Below are 26,705 nucleotides of genomic sequence, written 5' to 3'. Positions count from 1 at the left end.
ACACACAAGCTCCCAGAATATTCAGGTGAATGAAAATTCTCTTGAATTTCACAAAGGATTTTTTTTCTTTTTGAGGGAGGTGTTATTGAATTTCCTAGGAGTGTTAATAAGAGATGTCTAAAGTGATAAAATAGATATATGGGTATACTGAAGTATGCAAAATGTTATATACATATAAAATTCCCAACTTAATTTTTTGGGTGTCTAATGTTCTTTGGTAAGTCATTGTTTGGAATCCAATTAATTTTCTAGTAGAAACTATATTTTAAATGATTATTGACACCCAGCACATTTGTAACCAACCATTTGATATAGGTTATTTCTCTGATATAATCATCTTTTCCCTTCACTTCCTTCTCTGCTAGTTTCTCTTCCTGTTTTTCTTTTCATGTTTTTCTTGGACTGTGATGGAAAGATTAAGAGTTTTAGAGTCATGAACTTAAGGAACTGGACAGTTCAGCATTTCAGTGAAGTTTCTGCTACTTATCACTTACATGACTTGAGGAATTTTCTTAACTTCTGTATCATCAGTTTTTTTTAAAATAAGGATTAACTGATGAAGAAATATACATAAAACATTTACTGTGGCACAGATACATACTTAAATGGCTCTATTTCCTGTACTTCCTTCTGTCCTCCCTCTCTCAGCTACCATTTAAGAGATAGTATTTGTTAAAATGTATTTCATAGTTCTTATTAACCAGACAACTCAGGATGCTCATGGGCCCTCCTTGTAGGTACCCCCATAGTCACAAAACATCACAAGAATAAAATGCTTCCCTAGTTGCTACTTAATCTTTTGTCTTCTCCATGATTTAGCTGCTATTTGTAGAGGCCGCCTGTATGCTAGTCACTGATATCCAGTAACTCTACAGCAAGAAAATGACAACCTAGGAAATATATACTACTTCCTAATTCTAATATTTGTAGCTAACGTAAATTCATTTGCATTTGATTTCATTCATGGTATTTTTTTGCCCAGTTGACGTCCCATATAAAAGCTACTGATTAAGCCTGGAAACCTAATGCTTTTTAAAGTTAAATTTAGTGATAAAGTGCCCCCTAGTGTGCACGAGGACAAAAGAAACTGGTCTTGATTTTCTTTCTTTCTTTCTTTCTTTCTTTCTTTCTTTCTTTCTTTCTTTTTTTTTTTAATTTTTATTTATTTATTTGAGAGAGAGAGAGAGACACAGCAAGGTAGGGAACACAAGCAGGGGGAGTGGGAGAGGGAGAAGCAGGCTTCCAGCTGAGCAGGGAGCCCAATGCAGGGCTCCATCCCAGGATCCTGAGCAAAAGGCGGCTGCTTAACGACGGAGCCACCCTTGGCACCCTGGTCTTGATTTTCATTGGTCTCTTGACTTCAAAAGCAGTTGACTCCTTACTCAGTATAGCACAAGGTTTTGGTACTGATCAGTTAAAGATAAAATGAACAGATAAGAGTATACAGATACATTTCTACATTGTGGTTGCTAAGAGATTTCCCAGCTGTTACACTTCAGGAAACTTCAAGCAGAAAGACATCGATTTCTAAGCACTTTTGTTATCTTTTTCATGGTATCTGTGTGATTGCTAGTGCCCTGAAGTGGGATTTCTGGGCAGTAGGCATTATAAACATCTTGCAAGCACATGTAATACAGTATGACTCTAAAAGCTTCACCTAAGAAGATTTTCTTTCTTTAGCTTATTATATAAATTTCTGGCTTTCTTAAAACTAAAATTTTTAGTTAAATTTTTACTAAGGCTAGGAAACTTGTATAAAAATTTATGATCCCACCCTTAAATATATTAATAAAATTGAATATAAAAGCAGTAATGCCTGGGGTCTGAGAAGACTAAATACATCAGACTGTCCCAGAAATATTAATAATACCTGCCTTAAAATGTATCCGACTCTGTGCTCTGTCCTTTGTAAGTTTTAACCTAGGTAATCCTCCTAGCTTCGTATGACATATGGATACCATATGTCATAACTGAGGCTCAGAAGAGTTTAGCAACTCATCCAAGGTTACATAGCCCGTGACTGATTTACTGATTTATTCAGGAATCTGCAGGGTGATTGTATCACCTCTAACCTTTCTGGCAATAAATATGCTCATTAAAAATAAAAACCTTGCTAACAATAAAAGATATTAATTTGTATCCTGTTTTCATTTACACACTTATTTTTAAAAAACTATTTCTTAGTCATTTTTTGTCCTCTATGAATTGTCTAGTTTTCTTTGCCCATTTAACTTTGATTTTTATGGGTTTTCTTATCAGTCTGCATGAATGTTTTATGTATTAGGTGTATTGACCTCTTTGGTATTTTCCTAGTTTGTTTGCCTATGAATTTTTTTTGCATTGCTTTTTGATGAACAAAATTTAAAATCTTTATATAATTAGATCTATCATTATTTTTCAATTTAATTCTGGCCATGGAATTTAACATTTAATTCTAAGAAATCCATCCCTGTTAGTCGATTGAGTTAAAAACATTTATAAATTTGAATTTTTTTTGGTATGGTATCTGAGGTTGAGGATCTACATTTTCTTTTTCTCTGTAGCTTATTTCTTAATACATGTGTTGCTAATAGGTGGCACTGCAGCTGAGAATCAGTTAGGCTTAGAAGCACATAATTTTACCCTATAAATTATCTGCTGAGCCTATTTTAGTGTGTCCTATATAATTTTGGTGTCATGATAAAAAATTACTTGCTCTGTTAAATATCTTTGAATTGTCATTTTATTAAAGAAACAAAAATTCTTCTTGATATTTTCTTTTTACCCTCAATAATGATTGAAGTAAACCTGGTGTATTTTTCATAAAATATCTACACACAAAAAAATACAAATATTAATGAACCTAATCTGTTGTCTGAAGATTTAAAGACAGCTGTTCCTATTTATAGAAATGCTTATCTGTGAAGTTTGTTACCATACTATGAAATGTAGAAAACCGTTGGTCTTATATCCTTGTTCCATTATTTTCATTTTAAATATTCTGTAGTTGGTTGGGCACACATTCCTTCAGGCTTTCACTCTTCACCAGAAAGCCAGTACCATGGAACTGGCACAGTGAGGAGCTCTGTTTTGCCTCCTGAATGTCAAAAATCAATGCAGTTCAAAAAAATATGTTTATAACATGATCTTTTTGAGGTATTAGTCACTTTTACCATTATGAAAATTAAAGCAGTGATTACAGCAATTGACGTTTCCAAATTTGTTAACCCAGCAGTTTATTATTTTGTTTAATAAGTCTCTTGAGCACCTACTATATGGCAGATGCTGTGCTAGAAAGTGGGGAATAGCCATGAATGAGAAGCATACGGCCTGTGGGGTTATAGATGAGCACATGGTGGAAGTTCGGATGTCAAGCTGGATATACAGATCCAGCTTGAGAAATGAGAAATGAGAAGGAAATGCAAATAGAGAAATGAGAAGGAAATGCAAAGAAATAAGCTTTTTCAAGAGACTTGGTTAACTGATCCATATCAATTTTACTAGATTAGCATTTATGCTTTCCAAGGATATAAGATTTCCTAATTTTTCTGTCATTTATAAATGACATAATAATAAAGATAGAATTTTATTTCTGTAGAAAGACAGTGAAACATTAATTATGTAAAATGCTTGTTGATAGTGGAAATTTTTTACATCCAATGATCAGACAAATGAGATAGGGAAATAATTTGGTGCTATTTAGAATATCATTGTACTAATCAACCCTGCATCATGAGCTCAACTGATATTAATAAATAGAAATAATATGGCGGTATTTGCCATAATTAAGCCTACATTGATTTGGTTAAAATTTTGCAAAAGTGTATTTTTTTTCAGAGGTAGAAGAATATTCTGTGATTTGAATAGGAAAAATATAACATATCAAGGTCTAAGTTATTTGTTTAATGTTTTCTCCTATTGGTATATTTTCCATCTGTGTTGTATACAATGTCAGTGTTCTTAAAGGGTAAAATTAGTCTAGGCTATGAGTGCAAACTCGAGAGAGAGACTGTGTTTGAATCTAAGCTCTGTCATTTACTTTCTGTGTGCAAGTTGCTGAACCTCTCCGTGCCTCCATTTTGTCATCCGTAAAATGACAAGACTGTGGTGAGGATTAATGAATTAGTATAAATGAACTGCTCAAATGAGGCTAGGAGCAGAGTGAGCACCTGGTGAGTGTTTCTGTTGTTCCTGTGACAGAGGCACAAGTGGCTGCACTGTTCCTCCTTTCTCTTGTCATGCTATCATTAATATCACTTTTATTATTATTAAAAACATCTTTCAAGAGTGACTAAAAACACCTTTCGTGATTCTGTCTTTTGGATAACATTGCATACATGCCCTGAAGTTAACCCTAGAATAGAAATACCTGTATAATGAGAAACATTACCCCAGCTGCAAGGAAATTTACAAGCGTTTCTGTGGTTGACTTTCTGCTCTGTTTTTCAGAATTATTCACTGACTTGAAGAAGTACCTAAAAAACTATGGAAAATGAGGCTGTTGGGTTTTTTGTGTTTTTTTTTGTTTGTTTTATTTTACTAAATATTATACACAGGTAAATTTATATGACATTCAGCATGGTGTCATTTTTATGTAATCAGTAAAGAACTGAAGATCAGATATGAAATGAAGACTTTTCATAGCATAAGTGCAGCAAAAATTGTGCCGATTCACTTTGGAAGAAGTTAGATTCTTTTTTTTTTTTTATGTTGTTATTCAATTACCTTTACATGTCTCAGTATAATTAAGATAACATTATTCATGTGCAGTTGCTGGGACAGTGTATGCCTGTGGTAAATTTGCATAGATACTGCCAACTTGCACTCCAACAAGGTCATGCAGAATTACACTTCGAAGTTTTCTTTTCACCACCCTTTGCTAGCATAGTCCTCTCCACGTCCATGGAGAATCCCTGTTGAGCCTTAGGTTCTGACTCTCTCTAAGGGGTGTTACAGTAGAAGACAGCAGAGAACCACTGACTTAATACCTTCTCCTCACCCTCTCCTTCCAAACTCTAAATTACCTTCATTATTATGCCCTTGGATTTTTTTTTATTCTTTTTAAATTTTTAAAAAAATTTTTAAATAAACATATATTTTTATCCCCAGGGGTACAGGTCTGTGAATCACCAGGTTTACATATTTCACAGCACTCATCATAGCACATACCCTCCCCAATGTCCATATCCCCACCACCCTCTCCTGTCCCCTCTCCCCGCCAGCAACCCTTAGTCTGCTTTTTGAGATTGAGTCTTTTATGGTTTGTCTCTCTCCCAGTCCCACCTTCTTTCATTTTTTCTTTTCCTACCCCCCAACCCCCCCACGTTGCATCTCCACTTCCTCATATCAGGGAGATCATATGATAGTTGTCTTTCTCTGATTGACTTATTTCGCTAAGCATAATAGCCTCTAGTTCCATCCACATCGTTGCAAATGGCAAGATTTCATTTCTTTTGATGGCTGCATAGTATTCCATTGTATATATATACCACCTCTTCTTTATCCATTCTTCTGTTGATGGACATCTAGGTTCTTTCCATAGTTTGGCTATTGTGGACATTGCTGCTATAAACATTCGGGTGCACGTGCCCCTTCGGAGCACCACGTTTGTATCTTTAGGATATATACCCAGTAGTGCAATCGCTGGGTCATAGGGTAGCTCTATTTTCAGTTTTTTGAGGAACCTCCACACTGTTTTCCAGAGTGGTTGCACCAGCTTGCATTCCCACCAACAGTGTAGGAGGGTTCCCCTCTCTCCACATCTTCTCCAGCATCTGTCATTTCTTGACTTGTTAATTTTAGCCATTCTGACTGGTGTAAGGTGGTATCTCATTGTGGTTTTGATTTGTATTTCCCTGATGCCAAGTGATATGGAACACTTTTTCATGTGTCTGTTAGCCATCTGGATGTCTTCTTTGCAGAAATATCTGTTCATGTCCTCTGCCCATTTCTTGATTGGATTATTTGTTCTTTGGTTGTTGAGTTTGCTAAGCTCTTTTTTTTTTTTAATTTTTATTTATTTATTTGACAGACAGAGATCACAAGCAGGCAGAGAGTAGACAGAGAGAGGGGAAGGGAAGCAGGCTCCCTGCTGAGCAGAGAGCCCGATGTGGGGCTAGATCCCAGGACCCTGAGATCATGACCTGAGCCGAAGGCAGAGGCTTAACCCACTGAGCCACCCAGGCTCCCCTGCTAAGCTCTTTATTGATTTTGGATACTAGTCCTTTATCTGATATGTCGTTTGCAAATATCTTCTCCCATTCTGTCAGTTGTCTTTTGGTTTTGTTAACTGTTGTCTTTGCTGTGCAAAAGCTTTTGATCTTGATGAAATCCCAATCGTTCATTTTTGCCCTTGTTTCTGTTGTCTTTGGCGATGTTCCTAGGAAGAAGTTGCTGCGATTGAGGTCAAAGAGGTTGCTGCCTGTGTTCTCCTCAAATATTTTGATGGATTCCTTTCTCACATTGAGGTCCTTCATCCATTTTGAGTCTATTTTTGTGTGTGGTGTAAGGAAATGGTCCAATTTCATTTTTCTGCATGTGGCTGTCCAATTTTCCCAGCACCATTTGTTGAAGAGGCTGTCTTTTTTCCATTGGACATTCCTTCCTGCTTTGTCGAAGATTAGTTGACCATAGAGTTGAGGGTCTATTCTGTTCCACTGATATATGTGTCTGTTTTTGTGCCAGTACCATACTGTCTTGATGATGACAGCTTTGTAATAGAGCTTGAAGTCTGGAATTGTGATGCCACCAACTTTGGCTTTCTTTTTCTTTTTTTTTTTTTTTTTAAAGATTTTATTATTTATTTGACAGAGAGAGACACAGCAAGAGAGGGAACACAAGCAGGGGGAGTGGGAGAGGGAGAGGGAGAAGCAGGCTTCCCACCAAGCAGGGAGCCCGATGCAGGGCCTGATCCCAGAACCCTGGGATCATGACCTGAGCCGAAGGCAGATGCTTAACAACTGAGCCACCCAGGTGCCCCTGGCTTTCTTTTTCAATATTCCTTTGGCTATTCGAGGTCTTTTCTGGTTCCATATAAATTTTAGGATTGTTCTATTTCTTTGAAAAAAAATGGATGGGATTTTGATAGGGATTACATTAAATGTGTAGATGCTTTAGGTAGCATAGACATTTTCACCATATTTGTTCTTCCAATCCATGAGCATGGAATATTTTTCCATTTCTTTGTGTCTTCCTCAATTTCTTTCATGAGTACTTTATAGTTTTCTGAGTATAGATTCTTTGCCTCTTTGGTTAGGTTTTTTTCCTAGGTATCTTATGGTTTTGGGTGCAATTGTAAATGGGACTGACTCCTTACTTTCTCTTTCTTCTGTCTTGTTGTTAGTGTAAAGAAGTGCAACTGATGTCTGTGCATTGACTTCATATCCTGACACTTTACTGAATTCCTGTACAAGTTCTAGCAGTTTTGGAGTGGAGCCTTTTGGGTTTTCCACATATAGTATCATATCATCTGCAAAGAGTGATAGTTTGACTTCTTCTCTGCTGATTTGGATTTGATTTAATTTCTTTTTGTTGTCTGATTGCTGAGGCTAGGACTTCTAGTACTATGTTGAACAGCACTGGTGATAACGGACTTCCTTGCTGTGTTTCTGACCTTAGCGGAAAAGCTTTCAGTTTTTCTCCTTTGAGAATGATATTTGCAGTGGGTTTTTCACAGATGACTTTGACAATATTGAGGTATGTGCCCTCTATCCCTACACTTTGAAGAGTTTTAATCAGGAGGGATGCTGCACTTTGTCAAATGCTTTTTCATCATTTATTGAGAGTATCATATGGTTATTCTTTCTTTTATTAATGTATTGTATCATATTGATTTGATTTGTGGATGTTGAACCAACCTTGCAGCCCTGGAATAAATCCCACTTAGTCGTGGTGAATAATCCTTTTAATGTACTGTTGGATCCTATTGGCCAGTATTTTGGTGAGAATTTTCGCATCTGTGTTCATCAAGGATATTGGTCTGTAGTTCTCTTTTTTGATCGGATCCTTGTCTGGTTTTGGGATCAAGGTGATGCTGGCCTCATAAAATGATTTTGGAAGTTTTCCTTCCATTTCTATTTTTTGGAACAGTTTCAGGAGAATAGGAATTAATTCTTCTTTAAATGTTTGGTAGAATTCCCCTGGGAAGCCGTCTGGCCCTGGACTTTTGTTTGTTTGGAGATTTTTGATGACTGTCTCAATCTCCTTACTGGTTATGGGTCTGTTCAGGTTTTCTATTTCTTCCTGGTTCAGTTGTGGTAGTTTATATGTCTCTAGAAATGTATCCATTTCTTCCAGATTGTTGAATATGTTGGCATAGAGTTGCTCATAGTATGTTTTATAATTGTTTGCATTTCTTTGGTGTTGGTTGTGATCTCTCCTCTTTCATTCATGATTTTATTTATTTGGGTCCTTTCTCTTTTCTTTTTGATAAGTCTGGCCAGGGGTTTATTAATCTTATTAATTCTTTCAAGGTACCAGCTCCTAGTTTTGTTGATTTGTTCTGTTGTTTTTTTAGTTTCTTTTTCATTGATTTCTGCTCTGATCTTTATGATTTCTCTTCTCCTGCTGGGTTTAGGCTTTCTTTGTTGTTCTTTCTCCAGCTCCTTTAGGTGTAGGGTTAGGTTGTGTACCTGAGACCTTTCTTGTTTCTTGAGAAAGACTTGTATCGCTATATATTTTCCTCTCAGGACTGCCTTTGTTGTGTCCCACAGATTTTGAACCGTTGTATTTTCATTATCATTTGTTTCCATGAATTTTTTCAATTCTTCTTTAATTTCCTGGTTGACCCATTCATTCTTTAGAAGGATGCTGTTTAGTCTCCATGTGTTTGGGTTCTTTCCAAATTTCCTCTTGTGATTGAGTTCTAGCTTCAGAGCATTGTGGTCTGAAAATATGCAGGGAATGATCCCAATCTTTTGATACCAGTTTGAGACCTGATTTAGGACCCAGGATGTGATCTATTCTGGAGAATGTTCCATGTGCACTAGAGAAGAATGTGTATTCTGTTGCTTTGGGATGGAATGTTCTGAATATATCTGTGATGTCCATCTGGTCCAGTGTGTCATTTAAGGCCTTGATTTCCTTGTTGATCTTTTGCTTAATCTGTCCATTTCAGTGAGGGGAATGTTAAAGTCCCCTACTAGTATTGTATTATTGTCAATGTATTTCTTTGATTTTGTTATTAATTGGTTTATATAGTTGGCTGCTCCCATGTTAGGGGCATAGATATTTAAAATTGTTAGGTCTTATTGTTGGACAGACCCTTTGAGTATGATATAGTGTCCTTCCTCATCTCTTATTATAGTCTTTGGCTTAAAATCTAATTGATCTGATATAAGGATTGCCACCCCAGCTTTCTTCTGATGTCCATTAGCATGGTACATTGTTTTCCACCCCCTCACTTTAAATCTGGAGGGGTCTTTGTGTCTAAAATGAGCCTGTTGTAGACAGCATATTGATGGTTTTTTTTTTTTTTTTTAGATTTTATTTATTTATTTGACAGACGGAGATCACAAGTAGGCAGAGAGGCAGGCAGAGAGAGAGGAGGAAGCAGGCTCCCCGCTGAGCAGAGAGCCTGATGCGGGGCTTGATCCCAGGACCCTGGGATCATGACCTGAGCCGGAGGCAGAGGCTTTAACCCACTGAGCCACCCAGGAGCCCGGGTTTTGTTCTTTTATCCATTCTGATACCCTTTGTCTTTTGATTGGGTCATTTAGCCCATTAACATTCAGGGTAACTATTGAGAGATATGAATTTAGTGCCATTGTATTGACTGTAAGGTGACTGTTACTGTATATTGTCTCTGTTTCTTTCTGATCTACTACTTTTAGGGTCTCTCTTTGCTTAGAGGACCCCTTTCAATATTCTTGTAGAGCTGGTTTGGTGTTTGCAAATTCTTTCAGTTTTTGTTTGTCCTGGAAGCTTTTTATCTCTCCTTCTATTTTCAATGATAGCCTAGCTGGATGTAGTATTCTTGGCTGCATGTTTTTCTCATTTAGTGCTCTGAATATATCATGCCAGTTCTTTTTGGCCTGCCAGGTCTCTGTGGATAGGTCCGCTGCCAATCTAATGTTTTTACCCTTGTATGTTACAGACTTTTCCTGGGCTGCTTTCAGGATTTTCTCTTTGTCGCTAAGACTTATAAATTTTACTATCAGGTGATGAGGTGTGGGCCTTTTTTTATTGATTTTGAGGGGTGTTCTTAGCATCTCCTGGATTTTGATGTTTGTTCCCTTTGCCATATTAGGGAAATTGTCTACAATAATTCTCTCAAATATACCTTCTGCTCCCCTCTCTCTTTCTTCTTCTGGAATCCCAATTATTCTAATGTTGTTTCATCTTATGGTGTCACTTATCTCTCAAATTCTCTCCTTGTGGTCCAGTATTTATTTGTCTCTCATTTGCTCAGCTTCTTTATTCTCTGTTTTTGGTCTTCTATGTCACTAATTCTTTCTTCTGCCTCATTTATCCTAGCAGTAATAGCTTCCATTTTTTATTGTACCTCATTAATAGCTTTTTTTATTTCAACTTGGTTAGATTTTAGTTCTTTTATTTCTCCAGAAAGGGCTTTTATCTCTCTGGAGAGGGTTTCTCTAATATCTTCTAGGCCTTTTTCGAGCCTGGCTAGAACCTTGAGAATTGTCATTCTGAACTCTAGGTCTGTCATATTACCAATGTCTGTATTGATTAGGTCCCTAGCCTTTGGTACTGCCTCTTATTCTTTTTTTTGTGTGTGGTGAGTTTTTCTGCATTGTCATTTTGTCCAGATAAGATTTGCTTTTTCCTCCTCTGGAATTCCGCTGTTCTCTTTGGTGAGTGAAGTTGGTTTTGGCTGGGTTTCTTGTTGATCTTCGGGGGGAGGGGCCTGTTGTAGTGATTCTCAAGTGTCTTTGCCCCAGGTGGAATTGCACTGCCCTTACCAGGGCCCCGGCTAAGTAATCCGCTCGGGTTTGCTTTCGGGAGCTTTTGTTCCCTGAGCACTTTCGATAGATTTCCGTAGGATGGGAATGAAGATGGCAGCCTCCCAGTCTCCGGCCCGGAGGAGCCGAGAGCTTGGGGTCCCGCTCCTCAGTGCGCCCTCAGAGAAAAGCGCCCAACCGCCCCCGTCTGCCTGGCCTCTGGTCACTCTTGGAGGAAATCGCTCAATGGGTCGCACTTGGAGAAAAGCGCCAGGTCGCTTCCGTCTCCGTGGCCTCCGGCCGCACTCCAAGCTCACCCAGCCTGCAACCAGTTCAAGGTAACCCCGAGCTGAGAGCTCACTCCTCGGCTTTGTCGCTGTTGCCGGCTTACCCACTCTACTACCTGCGAGCTCTGCAGCACTCAGACACCCCCGGTCCTTCTGTGACCCCGCGGGACCTGAGGTTATGCTGACCCTGTGTGGGCTTCCCCCCGGTTTAGCCTCTGGAGCGATATCCCTCTGTGGAGCAGACTTTTAAAAGTCCTGATTTTGTCGCCCTTGGATTTTATCCATAGTTGCCACAAGGAGCTACCAGGTGGAAGGGGATTCCAGTACAACAGTATAAGAGCAGTTGAAGCCATTGCTTTCATGCTTGTTAGCACTCCATGAAAAATGCCCTGTCTCAGAAATCTATCAGAATTTAGTATCAGGAAACACTTTGTCTCCCCTTCATGAATTGGTTTCCTTTCTTGAGAGAATGTAAATACACTATTTTGAGACCAGCTTTATTGAACATAATTTACATACTATATCTTAACATATTCAAAGTTTAAATGCAGTGGTTTCTAATTTATTCACAGAGTTGGATAACCATCACCACAATCAATTTTAGAATATTTTAATCACCCTTCAAAAACCTCATGCCCATTTACTCCCCAACCACCCCTAATCACTTCAGCCCCAACACTGGATACTGCTTAATCTAGTTTCTATCCCTGTAGATTTGCCTATTCTGGACATTTTATATACCTTGAATCATATAATACCTGGCCTTTGCACCTTGTTGTCAAGGTTCACTGATGTATCATAATTCTTTTTATGGTCAAAAAACATTGCATTGTATATATATACCACATTTGATTTTTCCATTTATCTGGTGATGGACATTGGGATTGTTTCCATTATTTTGCTTTTATGAATAATGCTGCTGTGAACTTTCATGTACAAGTTATTGCTTGACATTTGTTTTCATTTCTCCTGGGCATATACCTAGGGGTAGAATTGCTGAGTCATTTGGTAACTCTGTGTTTAACATTTTGAGTAATTCCAGACTGTTTTCTAAAGTAACTGTTCCGTAATGCATTCTATCTAACAATGTATGAGGATTCCAGTTTCTCTGCATCCTCTCCAACCATTGTTCTTGTCTGCTTTTTGGTAATAAGCATCCTAATGAATATGAAGTGGTATCTCATTGTGATTTTGATAACCATTTCTCAAGTGACTTAATGTTGTTGAGCATCTTTTCATGAACTTACTGGTAATTTGTGTATTTTGGGGGGGGAAGTGTCAGTTCGGGTACTGTGGCCATTTTTAAATTGCGTTCTCTTTTTTTATTGAGTCACAAGATTTTTTATATATATTCAAGACAGAAGTCCTTTACAAGATAAATGATTTGTAGATATTTTCTCCCATTCTGTGGGCTGTTATTTTACTCTTTTCATTGTGTCCTTTGAGGTCCACAAGGTTATAATTTGACAAAGTTCAATTTATCTCATCTCTTCTTTGTTACTTATGTTTTCATTTTGTAGTTTTGCCCGCCTTGAATGAGTTTGAAAGTATTTTCCCTACTGTTTTGGAAAAGTGTGTGAAAGATTGATTTTACTTCTTCTTTAACTGTTTGGTAGAATTCCCCAATGAAGCCATCATGTTCTGGGCTTTTGTTTTTTTGTTTGTTTTTCCAGGGTCTCAGTCACTTGTTAAAATCTGTTTATTGTGGTGCCTGGGTGGCTCAGTTGGTTAAACATCTGCCTTTGGCTCAGGTCATGATCTCAGGGTCCTGGAATTGAGCCCTGTGTCTCTCTGCTCAGGGGGAGTCTGCTTCTTCCTCTCACTCTCCCTCTGTGTGCTCTCTCTCAAATACATAATTAAAATCTTTAAAAATAAATAAATAAATATAGTTTATATTAGATTATCTAAATTATTGGCATACATTTGTTTATGGTATTATCATATACTCCTAAAGGTCAGTGATAATGTTCGTAACTTCCATTCCTGATTTAATAATTTGAGTCTTCTTTTTTTATTGTTCAGTCTAACTAAAGTTTTGTCCACTTTTTAAAAATTAACATATGGGGCCCCTGGGTGGCTCAGTGGGTTAAAGCCTCTGCCTTTGGCTCAGGTCATGATCCCAGGGTACTGGGATCAAGCCCCGCATCAGGCTCTCTACTGAGCAGAGGATCTGCTTCCCTCTCTCTCTCTGCCTGCCTCTCTGCCTACTTGTGATCTCCGTCTGTTGAATAAATTTTAAAAAAAGAATCTTAAAAAAAAATAAAAATAAAAAAGATTAATCTGTTTAAAATTAACATATAATGTATTATTTGCTTCAGGGTTACAGTCTGTGAATTATCAGCCTTACATAATTTATAGCACTCACCATAGCACATATCCTCCCCAATGTCCATAACCCAACCACCCTATCCCTCCTCCCAAACCCCCAGCAACCCTTTTATCCACTTCTGAGCTTTTCAAGAATCTACTTTTAGTTTCACTTATATTCCCTCTTGCTTTTCTCTATTTTATTTCATTAACTTCTACTCTAATCTTTACTATTTCCTTCCTTCTTCTTGCTTTTGATTTAGTTTTCTCTTTTCATCTGCTGTCTTAAGATGTAAAGATAAGTTACTGATTTGAAGTTTTCCTTCTGTTTAATATAGTTTAGTATAGGCATTTATAGCTCCAGATTTTCCTCTGAGCATTGATTTAACCACATCCACAAGTTTTGGTATATTGTGTCTTCATTTTCAATCATCTCATCAGAACATGTATTAGAAATTATTTTCTAATTTCCCATTTGTTTTCTTCTTTGATCCATTGGTTATTTAGAAGTATGTTAATTTCCATGTATTTTGAATTTCTAAAATTTCTTCCTATTGACTGATTTCTAATTTTATTCTATTGTGGTCAGAATCATACTTTGTATAATTTTAACTCTTTAACTCTTTAAATTTATTGAGTATTGTTCTATGGCCTAGTATATGGAAGATATTCTGCTCTTGTGCAGGAGGATATATATTGTGGAGGAGGATATATATTGTGCTCTTGTTGGATGAAGTATTCTGTTGCTATTAGGTCAAGTTGGTTTATAGTGTTGTAAAGATGCATTTTTGACAATGTCATTTCCCTTCTTTTTTTTTTCAGCTGATGAATTAATCAGCCCTAAAGACATTGATCCTGTCCAGCGCTATGTCCCACTACAGAATCAGCGTAACGTGAGCATGCGGTTTTCCAATCAAGTAAAGAGATTTTTTTTTCTTAATTTAGACTCATCTAGAGACATTTAAAGATTAATTTTAAAAGAAATTTTATTCTGAATGGGTTTTTATTTCTTTTTCTGAGGGCAAGGCTTTTCTCTTTTCTGGTTAGTTAAGATTTACTTGTGGTAAAAGATTACTTGTCAATGAAGAAGTATGAGTCAGATGTGTCAACAGGATGTCTTCCAGGCAGGCATTTTCATCTTCACAGTGGTTGAGTTCAAGGTGTTAAATGCCTTCAGGAGGATACAGTATGTATGTGTGGGCAAGAGGATATATGTGGGGGAAGTGGGTCCCATGAAAGGCCCTGTGCTTAATGTCTGTCCATTTCTATGTCTCTGTGACAGGACTGAGTGACTGACAGAGTGTTCTTAGTTATTTGGTGACATGTTGGGTGAAGGAATAATTTAAAATTTTTTACACTTAGTAGCTATGGATTCAGACTGTGTTGTGTCAACAAAATAAGTGTTTGCAGGATCAGCAAGATTGATGTTGATTTGAGCAAACCCTCAAGTATTAAATGATACCAGTAATGAGGACTGTTAAAATGAGAATGTTGTGGATTCGGGAAACTGCCTGAGGAGAAAGGGAATGAACCTGAGTGTGTGCCTGGGATTCTAAGCAGTTTACATTGATTTAATAAGAATCACAGCACTTCCAGAAGATATGCTTATAAAATCAAAATGCTTCTTTTGGGGTGCCTGGGTGGCTCAGTTGGTTAAGTTTCCAGTTCTTGATCTCAACTCAGTCTTTACCATGGTCGTGAGTTTGAGCCCTGCAGTGGGCTCCATGCTGGTCATGGAGCCTACTTAAAAAACAAAATAAAACAAAACCCAAAATGCTCCTTTTATTTAAAAAAATATATTTAAGAAAATATATATATATATACACATACATACATATATGTAATACACACACACACACATACACATACACAAATAAATCCTTTTTTTAATGAGAGTAAAGGAGAGCCAACTAGGTCCTTTGGATTCTGTCAAATTATTTCTCTCTGTTTCTTTTGCTGGTCTTCAACAAAACATGTAATTACTCTGAGTGGTTTATAGATGAGAAGTTACTGAGAAGTTATTTGGGAGACTCATAAAGATTTTCTCAAGAACATGAAATCCCTATGCTAATATGTGTTAGAAATTTTTCACTGGCCTGTTGACTCCTGTATAAGGTGAGGATTTGGCCTTTATCTTAGTTACCACTAGTGTCAGTGCAGTACAAGGATACATTCTGTACAAATCTGAGATATGAATTTTACTTGAAAAAATGGTAAAATAAGGAATACATTTAACTTCCTATTACCCAGTTCTGTGACTCTGAGCCATTTTTAGACTAGTGTGTGTATCATTTACATAGCATTTCACATGTGTTACCCACTTCTGTAGGGCAATGAAATCACAAAGACTTTTCTAGAAAATAAAGTAATAGATTACAGATTTGAGTTGTGGGGATAGGAACCAGAGAGCATCAAAACACATAACTAATAAAATCAACAATTTAAACAGTTATATAAGGAAGGCTGTGGCTCTGTGTAATTTTTGACAGGCAGAATGCTTCCAACTCTTTCTCTCCCATTCAAGAAAGCTTATTAGAGTACAAGTGAGTGAGAGTGAATTTTATAGGTTTATTTTTTTATATTGAAATCATTTTCTAATGCTGCTACTAAATTATCTATGCCCTGCTCCCCAGGTGGAGCCACATCCTACATCAGAGACTTACTATAGGATAAGGACAAGGGCTTCTCTCTTTCAGCTTCATGAGGATTACATCTGTGCAGAGTTGTGTACAGTTTCTGAGAAAGAGATAATGGGAGGATTGGTAGCAGAAAATTGCTAGGAGCCATCATGCCCCACCCTGTTGGCAGCTTGGTTGTAGTGATTATAAAGTGGTGAGGTGCCTTTGCCACTTTCTTGGCCTTTTAAGCAGTAGCCAAGACCAGATATGACCTCGTCTGTTGCTGGGACTGGGTGGCATTGACTGATGAAATACAGAAGTCAGACGTAGACCTCTCCTTAAAATGTTGATGTCAGGGGCACCTGGGTGGCTCAGTGGGTTAAAGCCTCTGCCTTTGGCTCAGGTCATGATCTCAGGGTCCTGGGATCGAGCCCCTCATCGTGCTCTCTGCTCAGCGGAGAGCCTGCTTCCTCCTCTCTCTGCCTGCCTCTCTGCCTTCTGCCTACTTGTGATCTCTGTCTGTCAAATAAATAAATAAAATCTTTTAAAAAAATGCTGATGTCAGAGACCTCTTGGTCATTATTATTATTATTATTATTATTATTTAAGATTTTATTTATTTGAGAGAGAGAGATAGCAGGGGAGAGGGAGAAGCACGATCCCTGGTGAGTAGGGAACCCGACATGGGGCTTGATCCCAGAACCCTGGGATCCTGACCTGAACCAAAGGTAGACACTTAACCAACTGAGCCACCCAGGAACCCCTCTCTTGGTCATTATTGACCAGGTCAGACTTTGCAATTAACTTATCTGTGGGGATTGACCAGGTGCTTTAAACCCTACTAAACAGTGAGAAAAATAGAGAAGAGTAGTAAAGTTCAGATAATTTCTGGAAGTGAGAAAAGTCCCTGACTTTGAAGGAAAATATGTCAGAGGTCCCTGTTTATCCTTTGCCTCAGTGATACACTAGATGAACTCAAAGGATTTAGAAGCTCTGATGCTTACAGTTATGGTTTATTACAGGGAAAGGATGCAAGATAAAATCAGCAAAGGCACTCAGGGCAAGTCTTGAGGAAACCAGGCATAAGCTTCCTAATGTCCATTCCTAGTGGAATCATGTGAGACACAATTACCAGCGACGATGTGTGAAAACACGTGCAAAGTGTTGCCAACCAATACTTGCTCAAGCTTGAGTGTCCTGGGTTTTTATTGACAATCAGTCATGTAGGCATGTAGCACCTGCATGATTGACGTTGGTTATTCAAGCTCTAGCTCCCTAGAGGTAAAAAACAAAAATCAAAAAACAAAAAACAAACAAAAAAACCAGATGTTCACCATAAATCACATTGTTGGTGATAAACCTTCTGGACAAACTGGTACCGTATGGTCCATGGCCTTAATTAAGCATGCAAAAACACTCTTATCTGACAGATCCTTCCAAGAAGCCAGCCAAGGCCCCATCCTGCAAATATCCCTTTCTTGGGATTGTTCAGAGTTTGAACAACCCAGGTGTGCTGAATCAATGTATTCCTCTACAGAAAGGTATGGCAGAAGGAAGTTTCTAGAATCCAGAAAGCAAGGAGAGTGCCATAACTGTAGAATTGTCCACTCCTTCAGGTATACATAAGGCTATTGGCAAAATGTGGTATCATCTGGGATGACCTTCCTCACTACTCTGTCACTAGTCAGAAATTGCTGTTTCTTTTGGTGTTACTTAGAGAATAAAACAAATCCCCTTTTATAAGTCAGTTTAGAGGAGTAGAAAGAAAAGTATTTTAAACAACAGCAGATATACTTTATAGTATTGTGAGATTTTGACCCTACCCCCAGAAAAACCTCCAAAACCCACCTTTTGGAGATCTTCGAATGTCAGTTCCTAGGGACCAGAGAACATGTTTCATTTATTTTTGTAGCTTTAGTACCTGTGATAGTATCATAACACCTATTATATAGAAGGTAATCAGTGTTTAACTTGAATGTTTGAGTGTACTTGAAGGTATGTGTGGGAGGAAGGAATGTCATGGGAAATAGTGGACTTCTCATGCAAATGTCCCTAAATTTACATGCTAACATCTTTCCTAATATTTAAACTTGAATTTCCAACTACTTGGTGGTCATCTCTCCACAGATCTAGTATTTAAAATCCAACATTTCTGGGTATATACTTATCTCCAGCTCATCTAGTTGTAGACATTAAATATGTACAGGTTTTGCATGTCAATCATATCTCATAAAGTTGATGAAAAATAAAACATATTCTTTTTTTTAAAACATATTCTTTTAAATGAATTCCAAAATTTAAAAAAAAATTTATTTTAACTCTAATTAGTTAATATACAGTGTTATATTAGTTTCATATTGCACATTAGTTTCATATTGCACACCTGAAATATGATAATCAACATTTCTGTAGATCACCTGGTGCTCATCACAGCAGGTGCCCTCCTTAATTTTCGTCACCAATTTAACCCATCCCCCACTCTCCACTCCGGTAACCATCAGATTGTTCTCTATAATTAAAAGTCTGTTTCTTGCTTTGACTCTCTCTCCTTTTTGCTCTCATTTTTTTCCCCTTTGCTTGTGTGTTTTGTTTCTTAAATTCTACATATGGGTGAAATCATATGCTATTTGTCTTTCTCTGACTTATTTCACTAAGCATTTTATTGTCCAGTTCCATCCATGTCATTGCAAATGGCAAAATTTCATTCCTTTTTATGGCTCAATAGTATTCCATTGTGTATATATACCACATCCTATTTTTCCATTCATCAGTCAATGGACATATGGGCTACTTCCATAATTTGGCTGCTGTAAATAATGGTGCTATACACATAGGGGGGCATGTATCTCTTTGAATTAGTGTTTTTGTATTCCTTGGGTAAATACCCAATAGTGCAATTGCTGAATCATAAGGTAGTTCTGTTTTTAACTTTTTAAGGAAACTCCACACTGTTTTCCAGAGTGGCTACACCAGTTTGCATTCCCACCAACAGTGCACGAGTGTTCCTTTCTCTCCACATCTTCACTAACACCTGTTGTTTATTGTGTTTTTGATTTTATCCATTCTGACAGGTGTGAGGTGATATCTCATTGTAGTTTTGATTTGCATGTCCCTGATGAGCAAAAACACATTTCTAATACCAAATGTGTTATCTTCTCTCTTCACATCTGCCCCTCTTCCCATAGTGCTTGTCTTGGATAAGGACATTGCTTTCAGTGGTCCCTTCTCATGCCAGTAGCTCTTCTGTTCAGATGGGTCTTATATTGGCTCTGCCTTCACAGTAGCATTCATATTTGTCTCTCCATATTTAGTCCCACTGCCAGATACCACTTAGACTTGATTACAACTCAGTGGCATGGTTTTAATACTCTCTCTCTCTGACTCTAGCCTCTCTGTTTATTCTCTGTGCTTGAGAATACATGATCTTATAAAGTTGGGTCCATTAGTGGAATTTCCTGCTTAAAAGCTTCCATGATGGGGCACCTGGGTGGTGTAGTCAGGCAAGCATCCGACTCTTGGTTTCAGCTCAGGTCATGATCTCAGGGTTGTGAGATACAGCCCCATGTCAGGCTGTAGACTGCATGTGTACTTTCCTTCATATTCTCTCTCCCTCTCCCTGAGTGTTCTCCCATTTGCATGTACTCTCTCTCAAATAAATAAATAAATCTTAAAAAACAAAAAGCCTTATTCCTTATTCCTTGACTCCTTACTCTCCTCAGGATAGATTCTAAACTCCATATCCTGACATTTGAGGCCCTACAGAGCAACTCAGTTTCTTGTTTTGCAGTTTCTCCCATTTTCTCCCAGTCCTCCTGTACTACAGTCTCAGCAGATATGCCGAGCTAATAAAACAACTCCCCTCACCCACTCCTGGGACTCTACACTCAGTGCAACCTTCATCCCAAAGCCTGGCCTCTTTTTAGTCAGAATCCTTAAAATCCAAGCCCCAGACAGAGCCTCTTTTTTTGAATACATATAAAGATTGTATAAATGCATTCTGTAAGAAGTGAAATACTGCAGCTGAGATTACAGTGCAATTGCATTACATTACTTTGGGAGTGTTGGCCATTCCACCATTTCCTGATCTCCAGAAAAGTTGTTTTTTTTTTTTTTTAAACCATACCTGTTTTCACTTCTGTCTCCAAATTTCTGAATAATGTAGATGTAACTCTTTTTGCTTGATCTTTTATTTTTGTATAGTTTCTGTTGTTTGTTTGTAAGGGGTATACCTCAACCGCCCATCCATCTTAATCTCCTAATATGGAGTAGTAATTTTTAATTCTTCTATTTATCACTTTTGCTACCTATACATTGTAATGAAATTATATTTTTGGGATCATATCCTTTTGAGAACTTGTCTTTATTTTTGGTGTCCTAAAATTTCTATTTTTATGTGGGTCTTGTTTGCATTTTCTCTGCTTGGCACTTGGGCCCTTTCAGTTTGTGACTTTCTTCAGCGGTGGGAAATTTCTTAAATTATTACTTTCCTTTTTCTATTCTTTCTGTTAGGATTCCTTTATTAGTCAGATCCTAGTCCTACAGGAATGATCCCCTGAATCTCTTCCCTTTTTTCTTTTTTTTTTCAGATGGTTTCTGTTTCTTTGTTTGTTTGTTTTGTTTGTTTGTTTGTTTGTTTGTTTGCTTGGTTTGCTTTTTGGATTTTTTTTTCAATATTCAGGGACTCTTCCTTAACTTTTTGTTCCAGCTCTTCTGCTGAATTTTTTTCAAAGTTATATTTTTAATTTCTAATAGCTCATCTTTGTTCTCTAATTATTCCTTTTATAGCTTCCTGGGTTTTTATTTAAAATTATTATCACAATTGTTAACAAATTTACACAATCAAAAAATCTTGAGGTGTCAATTTAATAAAAATTTTAATCTCACCACGGTTGTTCAACACAGTACTACAAGTCCTAGCAACAGCAATCAGACAACAAAAAGAAAGAAAAAGGTAGGTATTCAGATTGACAAAGAAGTCAAACTCTCTCTCTTCGCAAATGACATGATACCTTACATAGAAAACCCAAAAGACTCCACCCCTAAATTACTAGAACTCGTACAGCAATTCAGTAATGTGGCAGGATACAGATCAATGCACAGAAATCAGTTGCTCTCCTAATCACTAACAGTGTAACTGTAGAAAAAGAAATTAGGGAATCAATTCCATTTATAATAGCACCCAATACCATATGATACCTTGGAATAAATCTAACCAAAGAGGTGAAGGATCTATACTCTAGAAACTACAGAACACTTATGAAAGAAAATGAAGGAAGACAAAAAAAGGTGGAAAAACATTTCATGCTCATGTGTTGGAAGAATAAACATTGTTAAAATGTCTATGCTGCCTAGAGCAACCTATACTTTCAATGCCATCCCAATCAAAATAACAATGGCATTTTTCAAAATGCTGGAACAAACAATCCTAAAATTTGTATGGAACCAGAAAAGACCCTGAATCGTCAAGGAAATGTTGAAAAAGAAAAAGGTGGGGTCGTCACATTGTCTGATTTCAAATTATATTACAAAGGTGTGATCACCAAGACAGCATGGTATTGGCACAAAAACAGACACATAGATCAATGGAACAGAATAAGGAGCCCAGATATGAACCCTGAACTGTATGATCAACTAATCTTCGATAAAGCAGGAAGAAATATCCAATGGAAAAAAGACAATAAATGGTGCTTCAATGAATGGTGCTGGGAAAATTGGACAACTATATACAGAAGAATGAAACTTGACCATTCACTTACATCATATACAAAGATAAACTCTAAAAGGATGAAAGACCTTAATGTGAGACAGGAATCCATCAAAGTCCTAGAGGAGAACATAGGCAGTAACCTCTTTGACATCAGCCACAGCAACTTCTTTCAAGACACATCTCCAAAGGCAAGGGAAACAAAAACAAAAATGAACTTTTGGAACTTCAACAAGATAAAAATCTTCTGTACAGCAAAAGAAACAGTCAACAAAACAAAGAGGCAACCCATGGAATGGGAAAAGATCTTTGCAAATAACACTACAGACAGAGGGCTGATATCCAAGATCTAGAAAGAACTCAAACTCAATACCCAAAGAACAAATAATCCAGTCAAGAAATGGGCAGAAGACATGAACAGACACTTCTTCAAAAAAGACATACCAATGGCTAACAGACAGATGAAAAAATGTTCATCATCATTAGCCATTGGGGAAATTCAAATCAGAACCACATTGAGATACCACCTTATACCAGTTAGAATGGCAAAAATTGACAAGGCAAAAAACCACATATGTTGGAGAGGTTGTAGAGAAAGGGGAACCCTCTTACACTGTTGGTGGGAATACAAATTGGTGCAGCCACTTTAGAAAACTGTGGAGGTTCCTCAAAAAGTTAAAAAAAAGAGCTGCCCTATGACCCAGCAATTGTACTACTAGGTATTTACCCCAAAGATACAGATGTAGTAAAAAGAAGGGCCACATGCACCCCAACGCTCATAGCAGCAGTGTGCACAATAGCCAAACTGTGGAAAGAGCCAAGATGCTCTTCAATGGATGAATGGATAGACGATATGGTGCATATTTACAAAAGAATATTACTCAGTCATCAAAAAGGATGAATACCCAACTTTTGCATCAACATGGACAGAAGGAGGAGGAGATTTTGCTGAGTGAAATAAGTCAAGTAGAGAAAGTCAATTATCACATGGTTTCACTTATTTGTGGAACATAAGGAATAGCATGGAGGACATTAGGAGAAGGAAGGGAAGATGAAGTGGGGGAAATCAGAGGGGGAGACAAACCACGGGAGACTGTGGACTCCAGGAAACAAACTGAGGGTTTTAGAGGGGAGATGCATGGGGGGATGGGTTGGCCCAGTGATGGGTATTAAGGAGAGTACATATTGCAAGGAGCACTGGATGTTATATGCCAACAATGAATCATGGAACACTATATCAACAACTAATAATGTATGGTGACTAACATAACATAGTAAAAAAATGAATTTAAAAAAATTTTAACTTTAAAAAAATGATTTCATTTATTTATTTGACAGAGAGAGAGAAAGAGGGAGGGAGAGAGAACACAAGCAGGGGGGAGTGGCAGATGGAGAGAGAGAAGCAGGTTCCCTGCAGAGCAAGGACCCAGATGTGGGGCTGGATCCCAGGACCCTGGGATCATAACCTGAGCCTAAGGCAGACGCTTAAATGACTGAACCACCTAGGTGCCCCCCAAGTTTTTTAACTTTTAATTTTGAATAAGTATAGGTCCACAAGTAATTGCAAAGAAATACCCAGAGAGAGCTTTTGAATTCTTCACTAACATTCCACAACGTTAACATCTTATGTAACTATAGTACAACATGAAAAACAGAAAACTGTTGATACAATTCATAGAGCTTATTCACATTTTCAGTTATACATATACTCATTTGTGTTTGTGTGTGTATAGTTCTGTCCATTTTGATTACATGTGTAACTTTGTGTAACTACCACCACAGTCAATATACTACAATGTACCATCACCATATTATCCTAAGACTTCCTTGTGTTACCCTTTTACAGCCACTGCTCCCTCACTGCTCTCCTTAACCCTAGGTAACCACTAATCTGTTTTCCATTTTATAATTTTGTCATTTCACAAATGTTATATAAATGGAACTATATGGTATATAACCTTTTGAATTGGCTTTCTTCCCTCAGCCTAATTCCAAAGAGATAGATCCAAGTTACTGCATATAACAAGTTTGTTCCTCTGTATTGCTGAGTAGTTTTTCATAGTATGACCATACCATTGTTTCAAACCTTTCATCTGTTGAAGGACATCTTGTGGATTACTTAAATTTTTTTAGAATTCTATTTTGATTTACTTAAAATGTTATTTAGTATATTGATTTTTAAAATTTTCTTAGTGATTCCTCCAGGAATTACCATATACATAGCTATATAAAGTCCCACTGGTGTCAGTATTTTAGTTTGAGTGAAGTGTAGAAACCTTATTTCCATTTAGTTTTTGTCCCTTTTTTACTTTTTAAATATATTTTTAAAAGTATTTCCTCTGCACTTATTGAGTAGCACATCAGATTGTGTGAAAAGTTTTGCTTCAACCATAAAATTTTATTGAAGGCATTCACGAGGTAAGTCTATTGTGCTTATCTCAACTTTTACCATCCCCTTGTTCTTTTCTTTCTGAATATCCCAGCCTTTTTCTGTTATCATTTTCTTTCTGTTTAATGCTCTTTTTTTAGACTTTATTTGTGAGTAGTTCTGCTGAACATAATTCTTAGTTTTCCTCTGTCTGTAATGTCTTTATTTCCCTTTCATTCCTAAAGGTACTTTTGTTAGTCACAGAATTTTTTGATTGACATTTGTTTTCTTTTAGCACTGAGAATTATTATGCTACTTTCTCTGGCCTCCTAGTTTCAGATGATAAATCCTTTGTCAGTTCAAATTTGTGTTTTATAGTTAATATGCCATTTCTGTCTGGCCAGCATCTCCTCTGAGTAGAAGGCTAGGAGGCACCAAGCTCAGCTGATGTGGGTGGATCAGCCCACTCACTGGTTCCCCAGGTGTGGAACAGGGGTTGGGTAGACTTGTCACTGCTGTGAAGCTCTGCTGAAGGCAGATCAGCCTGACTGCTGGTGCACTGGTTGTGGAGTGGGGGTTGAGATGGCTCTCAGAGCTTTGCTGCTATTATTGTATGTGAATTGGATTGCTCGCTAAAGCGCAATGTACGGAGCAGACATCAGGACAGTTCATAGCTGATGCTATGGTCCTTTTGGCCCACCAGTGGCCTGTGTGAAGCAGAGGTTGATGGGCCCACTCCAGCTTTGAAATTTCTTCTGAAGGCACATTGGATAACTAATTGGTTGGGAGCTCAGCGGAGGCGCTAGGGTTGGATCCCCCAACTCAGTCTCTGTTGTGCTTCCTGTTTTCTAGTCCTTTAGCCAGAGAGAATAGACTTTAATTGTTTTTCTTTTTCAGTTTATGCTTGTTGATTGTGTTAGGTCACAGGCCTCTCTGGTGTTCTGCCCATATGTGGATCTCAGAAATCTGACCACATTGCGTCAAGTCCTGACATTCTTAGCCAGTCCAGCCTGACTGCTTCTTTGCAAATCCCAGAGTCATCATTATCCATTGAATTATTTTCAGGGTGAATAATTGTATTAAGAGCAGTAGGGAAAACTGAGTCTAGGCCATCATGTTTCCACCTCCCTACCTTTGGATAGTTTATCTTCATATGTCTTTCTGTGAGTAGAAATTAGAGTTAAGATTTCTTCTGTTTCTTGAATCATCTTTTTCTCCCTATTTAAAGCTTTATTGAGATATAATTAATCCTACCCAGTTCACTAATTTAAAGTGCATAAATCAGCAGTTCTTAGAATATTCATCAGAATTAATTTTAGAACATTTTCATCACCCCCAAGAGAAACTCTGTGGTCTTTAACAGTCACTCTCCACTTTCCTCTCCTTTTCTCTTTCTCCTCACCTCAGCCTTAGACAACTACTAATCTACTTTCTCTCTGTATGGATTTTCTCTATTCTGGAGATATCACATAAGAGGTTTCATATAATATGTGGTATTTTGTGAGTGGCTTTTTTCACTTCACATAATGTTTTCAAAGTCCCTCAATGTTGTAGCATGTGTTTGTATGCCATTCCTTATTATGGTTGAATAACATTCCATTGTATGTATATACCACATCTTATTTATCCATTCTCCTGGTGGTGGACATTTGGATTGTTTCCACTTTTTGGCTATTCTGAGTAATGGTGCTGTGAAATTTGTACAAGTTTTCATGTGGCATGTTTTCATTTTTCTTGTATATCGTGGAATTGCTAAGTCATATGCTAACTCTGTGTTTAACATTTGGAGGAACTGCCTGGGCTGTTTTCCAAAGTGATGACTGCACTGTTTTGCACTCCTACCAGCAATGTATGAAGTTTCCAATTTCTCTGTATTCTTGTCAACATTTGTTATTATCTTTTTGATTATAGTCATTTTAGTGGATGAGAAGTAGTATATCATTGTGGTTTTGATTTGCATTTCCCTAGTTACTAATGTTGTTGAGGATCTTTTCATGTGTTTATTGGCAATTTGTATATATATATTCTTTGGAAAGTTGCCTATTAAGGTACCATGGTCATTTTTAAATTGGGTCACTTGTCTTTTTATTATTGTGTTGTAAGTGTTCTTTATATATATATGTCCTAGATATCAGTCCCTTATATGATTTGCAAATACTTTCTCCTATTCAGTGGACTACCAGTCTTATTTCTTGATTGTATTGTTTGAAGCACAGAAGTTTTTCATTTTGATGAAGTCTAATTTGTTTTTTCTTTGATTTCTTGTGTTTTTGGTATAATATCTAAGAAACCATTGCCGAATCAAAGGTCATGAAGATTTATGCCTGTTTTCTTCTAAGAATTTTAGAGGTTTAGTTCTTACATTTAGGTCTCTGATCCATTTTGAGTTAATTTTGTATATGGTGTGAGGTAGGCATTCAGTTTCATTCTTTGCATGTGGCTATTCAGTTGTCACAGCAACATTTGTTGAGTTTCCAAAGCGATTTTAGTCTTTTTTCATTACTGTGGTGCAATATACATTACCTAATATTTCTCAATTTACCA

General features: G+C 37.3%; 1 protein-coding gene across 1 annotated transcript in view; it reads left to right on the top strand.

Moving 5' to 3' along the window:
* PHKB (phosphorylase kinase regulatory subunit beta) overlaps positions 1-26,705 on the top strand; it is a 236,088-nt gene that overhangs the window by 124,061 nt on the left and 85,322 nt on the right. The window contains exon 15 of the mRNA XM_047712520.1: positions 14,294-14,388. Coding sequence (XP_047568476.1) covers positions 14,294-14,388 — 95 coding nt within the window. The remainder of the gene's footprint in view (positions 1-14,293; positions 14,389-26,705) is intronic.

Source organism: Lutra lutra, chromosome 17, assembly GCF_902655055.1.
Source record: "Lutra lutra chromosome 17, mLutLut1.2, whole genome shotgun sequence".
In the NCBI taxonomy this organism is placed as follows: Eukaryota; Metazoa; Chordata; class Mammalia; order Carnivora; family Mustelidae; genus Lutra; species Lutra lutra.
This window is presented reverse-complemented; position numbering and strand designations above follow the sequence as displayed.